At 37.4% G+C, this 19242-nt stretch overlaps 1 protein-coding gene across 2 annotated transcripts in view; it reads right to left on the bottom strand.

Annotated features, from left to right (window-relative positions):
• Positions 1-19242, bottom strand: part of CPQ (carboxypeptidase Q) — a 451967-nt gene that overhangs the window by 145281 nt on the left and 287444 nt on the right. For both annotated transcript variants that reach the window (XM_027582022.1, XM_035726988.1), the window contains one exon: positions 16564-16675. In XM_027582022.1, the coding sequence (XP_027437823.1) occupies positions 16564-16675 (112 nt within the window). The remainder of the gene's footprint in view (positions 1-16563; positions 16676-19242) is intronic.

Raw genomic sequence — 19242 nt, 5'->3', positions numbered from 1 at the left:
AAGCCTAGATAACAGAATTGCATTGTTTATCCCTCTAGCAAAGGCCATTCTAAAAATACGCTCTCTCCAACTTCATAAAGCAACAGAGATGGCACTCCTCCTGATGACTTCCTTTTCACCCTCCCACTGTCACTCCAGGCTCTCTCAGTGACCAGTGCTCTGCCCAATGTCCTTCGATGACAGGCTGGCTTCAGAACAAGCCCAGGTGTGAGTGTCATGAGCGACTTAGATTTGGTGTTAGGGATTTCTTTCTTTTTTCAGTGCCGGCTGTTGGGGGTTGGGGTTGGGGATGGAGGAGACCTGCCTAACAATTGCCAAGAAAAATCAGCAGAAATTTTTCTAAGGCCCTATTCTGAAAGAATAATAAAAACCCATAGTGAAAATCTTGACATGAAGGCTGATTATATAAGTGGCATTTACCAAAGCTGGGTAGAATCACATTTGCTTTGAAGGCCAAGAATTTTCTAATCTGATATGAAAATTGCGGTCATTTGTCAAAAGTGGCAACGAGATGATTCTGTGTGATAATCTCCCTGATAGTCCAAACAACATCTTCTGAAAGCTAATAAATACCGGCACCCAGACCACTGCATTGCCAACCTGTGCAGAAGGTTTGACTGATGTTGGGAAGGGGACTAGCTGTGGCTACAGTGTAGTTTCTGGATCAGCCAGCAAGAGTGATACCTTGAGAGAGAAAGGAGGTGAGCAGGAATGACTTCTCTTCTCTAGGGATCTAATCCATACCTTTATGTCAGTGTTTCCAAACCTAAGATCATGCAAGAGACCCGATGAGCCAATTTCAAATATTAAAGAAAACATTGAAAAAATATACCCTTGTAAGGTAAGTGGTTCCCTGAGCAAACTAAATTGACAAATTTAATTTCTTTGCTCTTGTTTGAAAGAAGACCAAGTTGATACCGTAACATTGATCATCTCCTGTAAAATTAATTATGTTATAAAATTTTGTGATTGACAAAATTTGAAAATAAATTAGTTAAAAAAATTTTTTTTTCAAAATCTCGCAGAGCACATAAGTAAAGATAAAAATACGGAAACTTGATGGTATAATGATTGGGGGCCACTGGCCTTGGCCATTCATGATTTTTGGGGTTCTTCTTCTCATCTCCTTCCCTATTATTATTCCCTGACAGTGGGCATCCCAGACAGGACCCTGCCCTGATTTTCCAGTTCTTGTCTTCTCCAGATGTCAAGCATCGGGCTGAATGAAAGGTGTTTTGCTTCCTTAGAAAAGAAGTAGGACTTTGGCTGCTCAGGCTGATGCAGAACGGACCTTTTTCTCATAAAACTTAGAGAAATGCTTAGAAAGTATGCATTTTCCCCATCATGTAAATTTTATTAACTGATATTTTTTCCAGCTTTATTGAGAAATAGTTGACATACATTACTATATAAGTTTAAGGCGCACAGCATGATGGTTTGATTCACATTTATTGTAAAATGATGAGGATAGGCTCAGCTAACATCCATTTTCTCACATAGATGCAATAAAAAGAAAAGAAAGAATAAAGGAGAAAAAAATTTCTCCTTGTGATGGGAACTCTTAGGATTTATTCTTTTAACAATTTTCCTTTAGATCACACAGTGAATTTTAAAAACTATTGTTCAATGCAGAGCACAACTCAAAAAAGAGAAAGGAAGGGAAGAAGGGAGAGAGAAAGAGAAGAAGGAAAGGAGACAGGGAGGGAGGGAAACAAGAAAAAGAAATAAAAAGTAAGAGGAAGACACAGAAATCCCCAGATTTCAGAAACAATAAGGGAATTTAAGAGAGAGCAGAAAGTAAAAGCTGATGCTACAGTAACCCATGAGATTTTGAAAACCCCAGGCTGAGAAAGTAACTGAAAGACTGGTCTAAGATCTCAGAAACCCAGAGATTAAGCCAAAGCAAGTGTAGATTTGCTGTGCAGGCACTTCCATACTTCACTCTCTCTGTAAAAAAAAGGACTCAGTGAAGGAAGAGAAGACCATGGTAAAGAAAAGTACACACCTAGACTTTCTGTAATGACATATGACTTAAGCCACATGCAGTGTGAGTTAACAGTCAATGGAAGAAACGAAAGTAGACTGGTGGTTGCCAGGAACTGAGGAGAGAGGGGGATGGGGAGGTAGTGCTCAATGGGTTCCAAGTTTCAGTTTTGCAAGATGAAAAAGTTCTGGAGCTGGATGGTGGTGATGGTAGCACAGCAGCGTGAATGTCCTTCATGTTGCTGAACTATATTCCTAAAAATGGTTGCGATGGTAAGCTTTATGCGATGTACATTTTACCACGATACAAAAATGCTATATAAATATGTGGCTAAATACAAGTAAATAAAAAATTAATAAATACAAGTAAATATTGGCTGTGTAAAATAATAAAATTAATTTATCATGGTCTTTTATATACAAAATTGCAAATGGACAAGCGTCACTATCCTTACTTCCTTCTAAAGAGTACAGAATGGAAGGGAGTGGGAAGGGTTACAGTAGACAAACCTGATAAACACACCTAAGCCAGGTGATCAAGGTCAACACCATCAGGGATAAGTCATGTTAAGAGCATAGACCCTTGATATGATGTGATGAGAATAGCACTTTACCTCTCTGATCTTCTTCCACAAAACCCATAACCTCAGTCTAGCCCTCAGAAAAACACCCAACAAATTGCAACCAAGGGGTATCTACTAAATAACTGACCACAGTGTTCCTCAAAACTGTCAAGGTCAGCAAAAACAAGGAAAGTCTGGGAAACCGTCACAACCAGGAAGAGTCTAAGAAGACATAATAGCGAAAATTCACTGAGCAGTAATTATGTGCCAGGAACAGAACTAGCTCATTTAATTACCATAATAAACCTACAGACAGATAATAATATAATTTATATATATATATATGGGGAAACTGAGGCATGGCACACATACACAACTTGAAAGGTAACACAGCCAGTAAGTGGCAAAGCCAAAATATAACAACCAAGCAATAACAAACCTGGAGAAGTTTTAGGAGTAAGGCATAACTAATACACTAGTCAACAATAATATATATGATCGGTGAAGATATATTGGAGCAATTTATCATTGCTATATCATGCTATATTATTTAATTCAGACAAACATACTGGTGACATTTTAATAGCAACCCCTAAAAGAATAGAAAGTGTGCAAATAGTCTCCAAATAGTGGAGGGAAAGACAGGGAGAGAGTGAAAGAAAAACCAGTAAATCTAATGAAAAGCAAAAAAAGAAAAGGAGAAAAAAAAGAAGCAAAAATAGCAACCTTAATAGAAAAAAAGTTAGAAAATGAGTAAAATATAAGTAATCACGATGCAGATAAGCAGAACAAACACCCTTGTTAACTGATATTGTAAGATTCAATATTTAAAAATCTAACTATATACTGTTTACAATGGAATCAACTAAAACACCATGACCTAGATAAGTAAAAAGTAAAGGAACAGAAAAAGAGTAACCAAAAGAAAGTTGGTTCCATGATATTAATATAAGATAAAATAGACTTGCATGAAAAAATCATTATTAAGGATAAAGGTCTCAAGGCTCAACTATATAAAGCAACAAAAACTTAAACTATATAAGCCAAGCTGATGGAAATTCAAGGAGAAATCCTGGTGGAAGATTTTAATATATTTCTCTCAAAAACATCAAGCAGATAAAAAACTGGTAATGATACATTAGTTTTGAAGAGCACAATTAATAAGATTGCTCTAATGAACATATATAGAACCCTATTCCTGGGGAAAGGAGGCTAATATATTCTTTTCAAGTCAACACTTTTTTTTTTTAATTAACTATGTAATATTAACCAAAAGTCTGTCTCAATGAATTCCAAAGAACTGGTAAACCGTTTCACAATCACTATGTAACAAAACTGGAACTCAATAACTCAATAATAACTTCATATTTTGGGAAACTTAAAGAAAGCTATAATGATTTAAAGAGCTAAAGAAGAATCATAATGAAAATTCCAACATATTTAATTGGATGGCCATTAAGGCACTATTTCATTTTTGTTTAATTTTTTTATTATGTTACGTTAATCACCATACAGTACATCATTAGTTTTTTTATGTTATGTTAATCACCATACATTACATCATTAGTTTTTAATGTAGTGTTCCATGATTCATTGTTTTCGTATAACACCCAGTGCTCCATGCAATACGTGCCCTCCTTAGTACCCATCACCGGGCTCACCCACCCCCCCTCAGTTTGTTTCCCGGACTCCATAGTCTCTCATGATTCATCTCCCCCTCTGAGTTCCCCCCCTTCATTTTTCCCTTCCTTCTCCTAATGTCCTCCTTATGTTCTACAAATAAATGAAACCATATAATTGTCTTTCTCTGCTTGACTTATTTCACTTAGCATAATCTCCTCCAGTTCCATCCACATTGATGCAAATGTTGGGTATTCATCCTTTCTGATGGCTGAGTAATATTCCATTGTATATATGGACCACATCTTCTTTATCCATTCATCTGTTGAAGGGCATCTCGGCTCTTTCCACAGTTTGGCTATTGTAGATATTGCTGCTATGAACCTTGGGGTGCATGTGGCCCTTCTTTTCACTACATCTGTATCTTTGGGGTAAATACCCAGTAGTGCAATTGCTGGATCATAGGGTAACTCTATTTTTAACTATTTGAGGAACCTCTACACTGTTTTCCAAAGTGGCTGTACAACCTTGCATTCCCACCAACAGTGTAAGAGGGTTCCTCTTTCTCCACAACCTCTCCAACATTTATTGTTTCTTGCCTTGTCAATTTTTGCCATTCTAACTGGTGTAAGGTGGTATCTCAATGTGGTTTTGATTTCAATTTCCCAGATGGCTAATGATGTTGAACATTTTTTCATGTGTCTGTTAGCCATTTGTATGTCTTCTTTGGAAAAGTGTCTGTTCATGTCTTCTGCCCATTTTTTTGACTTGATTATTTGTTTTTTGGGTGTTCAGTTTGAGAAATTCTTTACAGATCTTGGATACCAGCCCTTTATCTGTAGTGTCATTTGCAAAATTTGTATGGAACCAGAAAAGACCCCGAATCGCCAAGGAAATGTTGAAAAAGAAAAACAAAGCTGGGGGTATCACATCGCCTGATTTCAATCTATATTACAAAGTTGTGATCACCAAGACAGCATGGTACTGGCACAAAAATAGACACATAGATCAATGGAACAGAATAGAGAGCCCAGATATGGACTGTCAACTCTATGGTCAACTAATCTTCGACAAAGCAGGAAAAAATATCCAATGGAAAAAAGACAGTGTCTTCAATAAATGGTGCTGGGAAAATTGGACAGCTATATACAGAAGAATGAAACTCAACCATTCTCTAACACCATACACAAAAGTAAACTCTAAATGGATGAAAGACCTCAATGTGAGACAAGAATCCATCAAAATCCTAGAGGAGAACATGGGCAGTAACATCAGCCACAGCAACTTCTTTCAAGACACATCTCCAAAGGCAGGGGAAACAAGAGCGAAAATGAACTGTTGGGACTTCATCGAGATAAAAAGCTTCTGCACAGCAAAGGAAACAGTCAATAAAACAAAGAGGCAACCCACAGAATGAGAGAAGATATTTGCAAATGACACTAAGGCACTATTTCAAAACTGTGGAAAGCAGTTAAACCAGTGCTTAGAGAGAAATGTATGTTAGAAAATAAGACAGTCAGTTAATAAACATTCACTTCAAGAAGATAGAAGAGGGGCGCCTGGGTGGCTCAATCGGTTAAGCATCTGCCTTTGGCTCAGGTCATGATCTCAGGGTCCTGGGATCGAGCCCCATGTGGGGCTCCCTGCTAATTGGGAGCCTGCTTCTCCCTCTCCATCTGTCCGTCCCCCTGCTGTGTGTGTTCTCTCTCTCAAATAAATAAATAAAATCCTTTTAAGAAAAAAAGAAATTGAAATTGTTAACATTTATGAAATCTGAGAGGAGATATGCTAGTGTTTATTAGTCTATGTATCTTCCAAATATTGGAGGTCTTTTTCAGTTAAAAAAAAGAGTGGGCAAAGAAAATATTTAAAGAGAAACATTAAGAAAAGGAAATGAAATCTACTTTTTAAGTTGTACATAGGATCAGCCTTAGGTCCTTCATCTGTAGAAGGGATAATAGTAATCCCCACCTTCTAGACTCAATGAGAGTTGCACATCCAGCACTTAGCTCAGAGCTTGGTCCAGCATGCTCTAGAATGCTAATGGCCATTACTATTTCCTCCTAGAGTTGGAAAAAGTCTACTCTCATCTTCACATCAACTGGATGATCCTACTTCATTTACGTCCTAAAGCAAGGGTACTCACTGCTACTGTCAATTCTTAAAAAACAGAAAACAAAAAAAATCCCAAAAGCATCACACATTTGTAATTAGTAAATGGATGCTACGGTCATAAAATGTAGAATAGTGCTGAAGTGTTTTCTTACTGTAGCCACTTGAAGGCTGCCTTGTCTCCTTATAACTCCAGTCACTTCTCCCCCAGAGTGCTGCTCCGCTTGGATCCCAAGTCAGTGAGGTGGTCATCATCAGTATCAATCCTGACACTACAGTTTTCTTCAACATGACATGCCCTGGATTTTTCCTCATTGCAATTCTAATAGGTATGTGTTTGTTTACATTATGTTTGATTCATATAACAGCCCGGCAAGCATATTGTCATTTATTTTGTTAATAAGGAAATAAGGCCCAGATAGGGCCAGTGATCTGCCACAGATAATAAGGCATACCTCAGAGGGCTGTTTTGAGGATTTAAAAAGGTCATGTAACGTAATTGACACATAGGAGACATTCCATAAATACTGGTTCTCTCCTCCCTTCTCCCAAGTGTGCAATTAATGTTTGTTGATACATCATTCAATTAATGTCTGTTTATTATATTAAATGAAAATACAGGGCACAGGGTTCTTTTGGCATATATTTTGCATTTTTATCAAAGATCCCTGCTTCATAAGTTGAACCACTGGTTTTTTTTTGCAACAACATATGGTAAAGTTCCAGAAAGATAATTAAAAAATTCCTCTAACTCTTCATTTGTGCCCCAAAATGACATTCAACTGATTTTATCTAAAATTATTCAACTACGAAAGATGAATTCACACTTTCCTCTTTCAGAAAAGGAGTAATCGCAGTACGAAGCACTTGATGAAATATTTCTTTGTTCAAATGTGCTGCCTGAAACAAGTGAATTTGGGATGGCTAATGGCTATATGGTCTGTGGTGATGAGAACAGAAATATAGCCTTTGAAACACTTCCTAATTATATTTTCCCACACATATTAATCAAAGTAATAACTCAGAATAGTTTCAACAATATTTTAAATATATTCCTTTTAAAAGATGCCATTCAGAAGAAGAACAATCACACAAGCATCAGTGGTCATCGTCCTCAGTTTTCTATGCATGAGGATTTTCTGAGAATGCCTGAAAATTGTAGGGTTTTGACCAAATTAAAAAAGAGAAAGATTTCTTGAGACCTCAGCCACCAGGGTAAATTGTAAACGGTAAACACTAGATTTGATTCTTTGTTTTCCCCACCTTGATTTTTTTTTCTATTTTTCAAGTTACTTTGTAGTAGATTATGTTGCCCTCAACAGCTATTTCCTGTTTTTACTATTTTTTTCTTCAGGTTTATTATAAATCTTTGATATACAGTGTTACTAGGTTAAGGACATTGGCAGTGAGAACAAAGGGGGCAGGAAAAAATGAAGATCTCTCCTTTCCCATGTCCTGTGAGTGTTATTTTAATTCTGCATCATATTTATGAAGCATCTATTAAGTGACCTCTATGGCAATGAGAAGAGAATTAGCCTTATATATACTAAGGGATGGTGGCTACACTGGGATGATGGTTTCAGTTTGGCTCACTGCAATCTGCTTTTCTTTTCTTATGAGCACTACTCTGCTGTGGGGACGTCCCTGACCAAGCTAACCTATGCAACAGGATATAGTCAGAGACAGAGTCAATCCTGAGATTATATCCTCTGCTGCAATATCCAGCCTTGCTGTTTTGGCAATTAGCATCTAACAATAATAGTTGTTATTATTGATAACCTAGTGGGGGTCAGATACTGTCTAAATTATTTCAAATTATCCTATCAGCTATTCAAGATTACAGTGTTCCCATTGTAAGGAAGAGGAAAGAGATCTATAAGATTAAATAATTTGTCCAACATAATACAGCTACTAACTAGCATAGAAAGACTTGACTCTGACATACTCTTAACATGGAATATATGCTTATTCTGCTAGACAGCCTGCCTGCCTCTCACTTATCTGCAGGTTTTGAGTTATTTAAGGATTAAGGAAGGAGATTTAAAGGGTTGAAAAGTCCATGAGACCTGGGTCACATGGTATAGTCTGGAGATGCTGGTGTCTGGGCCATGGGCTGAATATCAGCTTATCAATAACGATGATCCAATATGAGGAGGGCATTAGCAGCACACACATAAGTAATCTAATAATAGTCAACTTCTTTCAATACTTTATTTAGCCTGTCATCGCTAGCACATGCCTGGTAGAAACTTTCCATTCCTAGAGCTTGATTTTGAGAATGTTCACAAGGTTGGAGGGGCCTAAGAATGAATTAAATTAACCCTTGTCTCACAGGACCATTTAAAAAATCCATTTAACCATCAGATATTTATAGTATATTTTCTTGTTTCTTTGTTTGTGGACCTCTCTTTTTAGGCAGGTTTACTGGAACAAAATTCATTCTAAGCTGGGTAAGCCACAGTTTTTGCAAAATGCATCATTAGCATGATGCAGAGAAGTGTGTAGGCGAAGAATAATACCACATATCTGGAAACCCCATCACTTCCTCTTTGGTATATTTAGCATAGCGAGGTAGAAGCTGGCTTGTCAGCCTCACAGCAAACAAAATTTGCTTAGTAACTCCAAAGCTGTGGTTTTCCAGACTCTATATAGCTGGGATCTCCCCAGTCCACTTTTGCTGTGTCTCCATTCTGTTCATCATACTTCTTTACAAGTTAAAGGATGACACCTATCTGGTATCTTTATTTTAGAAAGAACTCCTATCATGTCAATCCCATGCTTAAAGTTTTCAATGGCTTCCTCTGCCTCTATATAGCATCAACTCCAAACTTTAGCTTTGCATCGAGTATCCTTGACAAACTGACCCTCACCTATTATTTGACTCCTTTCCAGCCAGTCCTCACTCACCTATTGCTCTAGACTTAGAGAAACATCCTCCACTCCTCAAAGTATGTACTTTCATGAGCTCTAATTTTATCCTTTCTTCTCCTACTTTCCACCCATTCAAGGCTTACCTCAAAAGTCTTTGTCCATGGGAGGCCATTGTTGCCTATGAGTTCCTTGATGGAAGGACTTGTATTCTATTCATTTTATTAGGCTGACATGATATAGGTGTTCAATATTTATAACTGAAATAGATCTCCTTGTGAGCCAATTTGTGCAACATTGTGATGATACTGCCTTAACGAAGTAGCCTACGTTTTCCAGACGGTCCTGCCTCGGACTTCTACGGATCCCGTTCTTGGGTGGGAGAAAACCCACTAAGGGGCACTAAGCATACCATTATTAAGTCTTTCCACAATCCTTCTTCTCCAGGATAAATAATACCAAAGCTTCCGATTCCTTTAACAACACCACATTTCTTATCTTTCTAAGGGCACACAGGCCAAATCAAAGCAGACGTGGGGGAGGAAGCTGAGCACGCTGTGGGGAAAGGGGCCCCCTGAGACTCACCTTTCTCAGCATTCATCTGCCTTCCGTCCAGGCTTTTTGTCAGGCAGGAAGGAACTGCTCACAGTTTGCATGCCACCGGGCCTGGGTCTTGTCTATGTCTACATAGAAATGGTATATTCTAACTAAATGATAAAATAATAACAGCAATATTCATGCCAGCCTCAGGCTCTAAAATGTCTACATAATCTCCCATACCACATCCAAACTAAAAGGCAGAAGAAATTCTAAGTGATTCATTTTACTTCATCTCATGGACATATTTAGAAGATCAGTCTACACACAGTTTGTCTTTTTACACGCCAGTGGAAATGTCTATGTCGGCTGATGAGGTGTAAAGATGCTAAGTATTTTAGTGAAACTTATAAATGTGATTAAACCTCAGGAAAACTTCTCAGCAATTCCCAACTGAAAAAAATATGTATCTGCTACAGGTCTTCTGGTAAAGTGAGACATGCCACTAGAGTAAATAACATATCTGAATAAAGAAATGAGATCATCCTCAAAAAACCATGAGAAGAGGCCACAAATGCCAGTAAAGCTACTTTTAGAAGTGTAAAAAAAAAAAAAGAAGAAGAAGAAGAAGAAGAAAGAAAAGAAAAAGAGTAAGCATATTCTTAGAGTCTAATTCTTCTACTGTTCTAGGTATTTGTCTCATTATGTACAATTATAAAAAGTCAAGACCAAAATGTATTCAGAAAAATAAAAGCAAACCACCATCTACACATTAAAATTCAAATTAGTGAAAATGAAATTTAATGTTGGGAGAAAATATTTTTTTAAGACTTAAAACAAGTTAATTTCTTAGTTCCAAAGCAGATGTATTATTCCCCAAAGGTATTATGGAGGACCAGTGATTTTAAGAGGATATCTTTCCCAGGGCTATCAGTCTCCCTTCCTGTGTTCACAAAATAATTGTGGAAGAAGAGCATCCAAAGCAAGAGATTCTGTGGCATGTTTTAGGATAAAAATTGCCTCTAGAAAAGAAAAATGCTACCCAATTCTGATGCCTTTGGGGTCATGGAAAAACCTGGTAGAGAGCCCTTAGCCTACGTCAAACATTTCTGATAATACCACATTCATTTAAATAAAACAGTCTCAGATATCGTGGATAAGAAATTAGCTGTTGGGTAGAGTTTGCACATGGATGCAAATGTGCCTCAAGAAGAAATACAAGAATAATCTCTACCTTGCCAATTAAGGAAGCACTGAATTGTTCCATCTTGTCAATATTCTGGCAACCACAAGATCCCAAATATAGCCTAGAAAATCTAGAATGAAAACAAATCCAAGGCTATTTGTACTCAGTTCTATAAAGTGTACCTGAGTATGTGTTTTGTATTCTTCTTCAGTTCTGTCAACACCAGAAATGCCCCCAGAGCAGTGTTTCCCAAAGCATACTCCACCCACGAATATGTATACTCTCCCAACAAAAGTTTTTTGATGAATCAAGAAAATACCAAGAGGGAGTTTCCTAAATTTATTTGACTATTCGGACATTATTTTTCCTATATAACATCTCACTATCCTGAGGATGAGGTTCCCTAGAAACAGACTGGGCACACTGTTCCAGGAAAACAGTATTACAAAATACATATGAGTAAGGACTCAGACTGCCTGGATTTAACTTTTTTAGATAATAGCTGTGTGATCTTGGGCAGGGTACTTAGCTTTTCTCTGCTTTAGTTTTCTGTTCTGTAAAATAGATATAAGAAGTGTATTCACAGCTTGGAGTTGTCAAGAAGAAAAGAGTGTATGTGCATAGTGGAGTGCTTAGCGCAATGTCCACGACATAGTAATATTCTGTAAATGTTAGCTTTTAGAACTGTTATTATACTCAGAGGTATGGCAAAGCCCAGCGGGGGAGGTCCTTTCCAAGTGAGATTGCCTCTCTAGTCTGGGCTAGTGCCAAGCTGGCTTCAGGGCTCTAGCTGTCTCTAGCTCTACCTCTTAGGTTTCCATTTTATTGGAAGTTGTTAATTTCCCTTGCTTGGTTATTCTGGATTGGACTTCCTGGGACTTTTCCAAGGGAGGCTTGATTGAGGAGAAGGAAATCCTCTTCCTGGGTGGATGCCTCCCTCTATGATAGAATCCACTGCATTTGAAGTGGGTGCCTAAAGCTCTAACTACACCAAAACCTTGGCACTCATGTGGCTGTGTGCCCTTATGTACTTCTCTGGGCCTGGAGGGTTTGATGACTCCTGCATAACTCTTCCTACTTCCCAACTCTGCCCTGTCGTTCCTGTTGACACAATGTTAATGATAATGGCGATGCCAAGACTCTTTCCTTTGGCTTTTGAGGTTCCCCCCCCCGATTATTCAAATAACACCTTCTTATTATAAAAAAAAATCTAACGTTATATAAAAATATTAAATAAAATGTGTACATTTCCTACAATTTTGCAAATCCCCTCTTCTGCTACAATCCCAAGATTGTTACTGTCAATAGTTTTCTCATATTTAGTGATGTGCAGGACTGGAGGCTCTACACTCGGCCAGGAATTCTTCATTGTGTCCCTTTAGAAAAGAAAGCTTCAATATTGCCTTTGTGAAGATGCCCTGATCCAGCCACACCGTCCCCGTCCCTCCCTTCATTAGGTGTCCAAAAGTCACTTGTACATACTTCAATTAAAAAATTTAAAACAGTTTCACGGCAATTTTTGAATTCAATGTCTCCCCCACTTCAAGGATTTTGGGGACCATGTCACATTCCTCTTTGGTACAAGGCACCTGGAACGCTGACATGCAGTCTGGTGCACAATAAGAATTTGCTGAGTGAATGAGTGAAAGGATATATAAATAAACTATTTTTCTAACACACAGACTTTCGAGCCCTATAATAATCACAATCAGGACACTCACATTTAAATTTCTCAAACAAGATGCTTCACATATATTCCACATTTCAACAACTAAGTGGTGCTATTAATTCTGATTTTCTTCCTTTGTTTAGGTCTGAAAACTCAAAATTCTAACTTCACAGAAAATGGTAAAGTTGGAAGAATTTTGGGATGGATGGTGGCTTATTTTTCAAGTGCCAAATGAACATTTTGAAGCATAGCATCTTTGACCATAGGCTTTGTTCACTGACACCAGAACATTCTAGGAAATGACATTTCAAATAAACAGTTTCGAGTCCAGTAAACCACAAACACAAGTATTCAATAGCATTTCATAGCAAATAGCCGTCTGTTGACAGTTACTCAGGAATGACTGATTATATTTGGAAAGCATAGATATCTCTTCTGTTAGATTAATTGAATACAGTTTTAGCTGATGGCCTGGGCAAAAGGGTGAATCCATTACAATAGGGAAATAAAAGAACAAAGGAAAAGAGATAAGAAGGATGGATCTTAGAACTATATTCCTAAATATCAGAAATCCTCTCTGGACCAACACTTCAAATTCATGAGCCCCACTGAGGGACTTTGACATGCATGCTGCGTGACATATTGTTCAAGGAACATCAGCCAGAAAGAGTTACTTTTCTTGGAAAAAAGATTACCACAGAGCATTTGTATTTCACCACTTAAACAGTTTGGGCTTAATATAACTAAGTAATATAATTATGAACCCATTTCCCAAAGTCCTATTTCTTGTTCAAGCATACCAGTAATTTTCAAGCAGAGCTCATATGTCACATGTTGGACCCAGTTCTTTGCATTAAAAAACATAGGCAAGCTACAAATAGAAATCCACAATCTAATTTTAACTTTAGAATTAAAGAGTTAAGACTCAATGGGTACAATCACAGGAAGTGAGGTACAGAGTGGAGACTGGGCATTTGACCTAAGCTGGAAGCAGAGGCAGGAAGTGAGAAGGAGAAATTCAGATTCCTCCAAATTTAGTATGAAAGTAGAAAAAAGTGAAGGGGTCACAGGATTTCCATCATACAAGAGACAGCAGCTTAAATAGTAAAGAGAAAGCATTTACCATAGCAGCTGAACATAGAGTTACATCAGTATAACTAACATATTAAGTGAGGAAGCAATATAATTACTAATGGAGGTGGGGGTAAAAAAAATTATCATTCTCCCTTACATAAAAAATATGGTACTATCAGAGTCAGGCTTACTATATAATAAAAGCTAACATTTATTGAGTACTTGGGTTGGGTCAGGTACTGTTCTAAGTACATTATATGAACAGACTATTTAATTTTCAAAGCAATTCTATGAGATAGGAACTACTATTATCCCAATTTCACAGATGAGAAAACTGAGGCACAGAAAGGCAAAGGCCATATGCTTAGTAAGAGGCAGGGCCAGGCTATGAACTCAGGCAATCTGGCTCCAGAGTCTTATGCTTTTTTTAACAGTATGCCATGCTGCCTCTTAACACGTACTCAAAAGAAATATTACTTTTGGGGGCACCTGGGTGGCTCAGTCAGTTAAGCATCTGACTCTTGGTTTCAGCTCAAGTCCACGGTCTCAAGGTCGTGAGATGGAGTCCCACATTGGGCTCCGCAATCAACACGGAGTCTGCTTGAGATTCTCTCCTTCTCCTCCTTCCTCTCTCTCTGTCCCTCCCCCCAGTTGCTCTCTCTCTCGCTCTCTCAAGTAAATAAATCTTTAAAACAAAAGAAATATTACTCTTTATTTCAGAGTTTTATTCATATGTTTATCTAGGTTTTCATAAATCTATAGGAAAGTTAAGTCCTGAATTGAAGGAGACTGGTTACTAGCTATCAAAAGCAACAGAAGTCAGTGTTAGAAAAAGATACTCAATTCACCTTTGCATGGTGTTACATTTATCTGTGCAACTGAATCCAACTCAACAATGATTTAGGGTGCCATGCCGAGTACTAAAAAAGTAAGATTCAAAGCCTAGAGAAGATACCACTTTTACTCCCATCTAGAGCAGATAAAATACTCCAGAAGCTTACAGTTAAAAGAGATGAAGAAAATGAAGACCAGAGAGTTCAAATGACTTGCCTGAGGCCAAAAAAGGAATTTGAGGCACAGAGGGACGTAAACTCCATTTCAGATGGGTCCAGTTCTCTTTTCGTTCTACCACTGTTTCTAATCAAGCTGGCTGAACACATCAAAATAAAATTAACCTCCTAAATGCATATCTGGGCCCTATAAGGAAGAAAATGTTTGATATCTGCTTGTCTCATGTCTGGAACCCACTTCATTCTGGAATGAACAGATCACCAAGGGAATATTTTTATGGGAAGGAGGAGAGGACTCACATGTAAAGTCTCCCAGATCTTCTCTGAAGAATGTATGTTTTGGGGTTTTATTTACTGGACAATTCATCTCTCTCAAACCTTACCCAATTCTAAAAGCAGATCTTGAAATTAGATGCATATTGGCACCCACATGAACAGGTGCATGCATATACTCCAGCTCTATTCTAAGGGTCTTAAGAAGAGAAGACATGCTTTAAACCTTTCTGTATGCCCAGCTTTTACAAACTGCCTTTACACAGTGGGTGTTCAGTATGGAAGTGATGTCAAAAGTTTAAGTAACTTCAATGTAAGGTTTCCAATGTAAGGTTTTCTTTCCCCCAAAAAATGGCCCTGTATCAGGTCTTTTAGTGATTTTTTTATTAGATCATTTCAGTGGACCAATTTTATACATTCCTCCACCACCAGCCCTGACCTGCCAAGGGACATTTAGCAATGTCTGGAGACATTTTTGGTTGTTACAACTTGAGGGGGATGGTGCTCATTGGCATCCAGTAGATAGAGGCCATGGATGCTGCTAAACACCCTGCATGAGACAGACCCCACAACGCAGAATTATGTCGCCACAAATGTCAGTAGTCCCAAGGTTAAGAGACCTATTTACCTATTTAAAAGTAAAAAAATGTACAACCACCTTTCCATCTCGCCACTTTTAGAATGCAACTAATACATAAATAAAAATGGTACACCAAAGATTTGCCCCAAGCAAGATCATTTCAGCAATCTATTGTTAATATGACCAATCATTTAAAGGGCTTATTTACAGGATTGGAAGGGTTCATTAAACACTAGAAGAAATGCATGAATTTAAACACATATGTATTTAAGTAAGCAATGGAAAGCCTTCACCAAAGAGGATGTTCTCATCTTTACCATATCTGAAGTGGAGGCATTCCATAGTCACGACATAAAACCTTCTGTTGATGAGGCATTTTACGGCCACCACTGCTCTGACTCAGATGTGGAACTCCGACTTCAAATTGTTTCATTATTTCTAACCTCACTCAAAATCTGCCTTTTGGACCAGCACACAAAGAGGAAATGTATGTTTTTTATTTACAAAGAGGGTCATCAAAAACCGCTTTCACTATTAGCTTTTCCTTTTTACGCCTGTCCATCTTCCCCATGTCTAGGTTCACCTGGAAGTTCCAGTTCTTCAGCCTGGATTCCTTATTGTGGGTAAAGGGATCATTCCTTCAGTCTAGTGTTGCTCTCTTTGACTTCCGCCATGGAAAGACGGCCGCAGTAAAGCTATCTTAACAGCCTGATAATGTCTTTAGGATGAACAAGGAAAAGGAGGCAGGGGGAGCTGCTGACTTTTCTTTGCACTTGGTCATGGTTTCCTTACATAGTCTCTAGCTGATGTGGTTACATTTGCTACAAGTTTTATTTGCTTGTTCATTTTCCCTAGTGGCTGATCATATTTGATACTTTGGATGTCTGGTGTACACTTGAATAAAAATTTCTCTCTTTAAGGGGACAAATTCATTCTTTCCTGAGAATCAATGGACCAAAAACATACAGACCTCAGGAGGATCTTTGAACATATCACAGTAACTTACCTGTTCGGTATTTTGTGTGTTGAGTTAAATATGTCACTACTGAGATCCTCACACATTGGTTAACGACTTTCTAAATATTTACCAAGATCTTTAATAAGTGAGAGTGCTTCCCATGATATAAAGGCTCCGCCACCATCATCCATGGCACCCTGCCCAACGTCCCAACTGTCCAGATGTCCACTGACCAGTACAACCTAGAATAACAAGAGAAAAAACATAAAACTAAGCAGAAATGACATCAAAGAGGAAGCATTCACAGTCATTCCAAACACAGCTATGAAACTTTTATATGTTCTTTTCTATTTTTACATCTTAAAAGATTTGTGTCATTACCAGTGGAAAACCTGATAGAAGGCATTACAGAAGGGGTGGAAGGTCATCCTAATAGTAATAAAAATTCTCACCTTGTACTTCTCTTTATTAATATAACTTTGAATACTAAAGTAAAATGGTTTATTACTGACCAATGTTTGACAATTTTATTACATGGCTTAAAACATAAATGACATAAAATAGAGCTCAAAACTTCAACCATATTCTCAGCTGTCCCAAATTCTAGCAGACATATAACAGACATGTGTTGGATTGAATTCAAATGAAAAAGTGAGAATATTAATTTAAAAAAAAATGATTATGCTTTGTGTATTATAAATCACTCTGGTGTTGAATAAATATACTGGAGTTACAAACTAGAGTCTCAACAAAGAACTTTTTTAAAAAATTCAATTTACATAAGTGTTAAGTAAGTCTACAGATTATATTATAAATTTTAAATCACCATAGGTTTAAATTTTTTTCAAGAATCATTAGTAATTTTTTCCAGGAAAATATAAAACATATTTCAATGTAACTAAACTTTATGAAAACATCTTAAATGAAGCAAGTAAACTGATGCTCAGTTAATGGGATATCCATATGCAAAAATTGTATCTTGACCTCTATTTCATACAATATACAATATCAAATCAGACGAATTACAAATCTAAATAAAGATGTTAGAGGAAAGCACAGAACAGTTCTGTCAACTTGGAGTAGGCGAAGATTTCTTAAACTGAACTCCAAAAGCACAACACATAAAAGAAAAAAATAATAAACCAAACTTTTAGAAAAATGAGGAATGTCTGTTCATCAAAAGACCCCAATATATGAGTGAAAAGGCAACCAAGATATTTACAGTACATATACACAACAAAGGAACTATACCCAGATTATATAAAGAATTCCTATCAAACAGTAATAAAGAGAGAGCCAATTGATAAAAACATGGGCAAAAGACCTGAACAGACAGACAACTCACAAAAACAGATATACAAATACTAATAATCATATGAAAGGGTACTCAGGTTCACTATCATCAAGGAAATATAAATTAAACCACATTCAATACATATCCACCAAAATGACTAAAATAAAAAATGCAGAAAATGTCAAATACTGGTGAAGAGATGGAGCAACTGGAACTCTCACACATTGCTGGTGTGAGTGTAAATGCTTACAACCACTTCAGAACACTGGCTTATCTACTAAATCTGAACATACACACACCCTATGCCCCACTCCTATATATTTGCAACAGGAATGTATGTGTATATATACTTTCACCAAAAGAGATGTACTAGAATGTTCAGAGTATTCATATTAAAATGCCCCCCTCCCCCTCCCCCAAAACAAACTATTTAAATGCCTGTTAACAGCAGAATGAATAAATTGTCTTGTATTGATCAATAGAACACTACAGAGCAGTAAGAATGAACAAACACAATACATGATCAATAGAAATGAATCTCATAAACATAATGAAAAATGAAAGAAACCCAACACAAAATAATATATCATGTATAATTCCATGTATATAAAATATAAAAACAATCAAAACAGGAGAATGCTTATCCAAGGTGAGAAGGGCTAGTGACATGAAGGGGGTACAAGGAGAGCTTCGGGGGTGCTGGTCACATTCTGTTTTGTGATCTGGGTACCAGTTACACAGGTGTGTTCAGTTTGTAAAACAGCTTATCTTGTTATACACTTAGGATCAGTGTATTTTTTCTGAGAATATTACATATCAATAAAAAGCTTTCAAAAGTCAAGCAGATTGATGTCTATGTACAGAATGTAGTAAGCAAACCAAAGTTGAACCAATCTTCTTGATGAATGAAATAAAAATGCCCCATGATTTTGGGAAAGCAGAATTTGGGTTCTGAAATATCAGAGTGACCTCTTGGTGCTGCCTGTTTCCCCAAGCAGCTGCAGGATCTCCCACTGAGTCTGTACACACACACACACACACCCGGTTCTGAAATATCAGAGTGACCCCTTGGTGCTGCCTGCTTCCCCAAGCAGCTGCAGGATCTCCCATTGAGTCTGTACACACACACACACACACACACACACACACACACACACACACACACACACTCACACACACTCACACACACACAGACCCGGCCTACATGACTTCACTGTAGTCACAAACAAATACAACGCCTTGTAACTAACAAGGCTAACAAATGGCCATGTAATGAACCCAAATGGATTGTTTCTAAGGAAAGAAAAAAAAAAAGAAGACTAAAGAAGAAACCATGTTGCAATAGCAGGAAATTCTGATTCAGAAACTGGCGTAATCCCATGTGGGATGTACAAGCCAATTAGCAATGTTCTCACCATCCTCAGAGCCATTTTCCCAATGAAGTTAGAGTTTCAGTGGATTAAAAGTGTCAAAATGCATTTTAATGAACTTTTTCCCAGTTAACACATAAGAGTA

Source organism: Zalophus californianus, chromosome 4 (assembly GCF_009762305.2).
Source record: "Zalophus californianus isolate mZalCal1 chromosome 4, mZalCal1.pri.v2, whole genome shotgun sequence".
Classification (NCBI taxonomy): domain Eukaryota; kingdom Metazoa; phylum Chordata; class Mammalia; order Carnivora; family Otariidae; genus Zalophus; species Zalophus californianus.
Note: the sequence above shows the minus strand (reverse complement) of the source record. Positions and strands in the feature narration are given on the sequence as shown.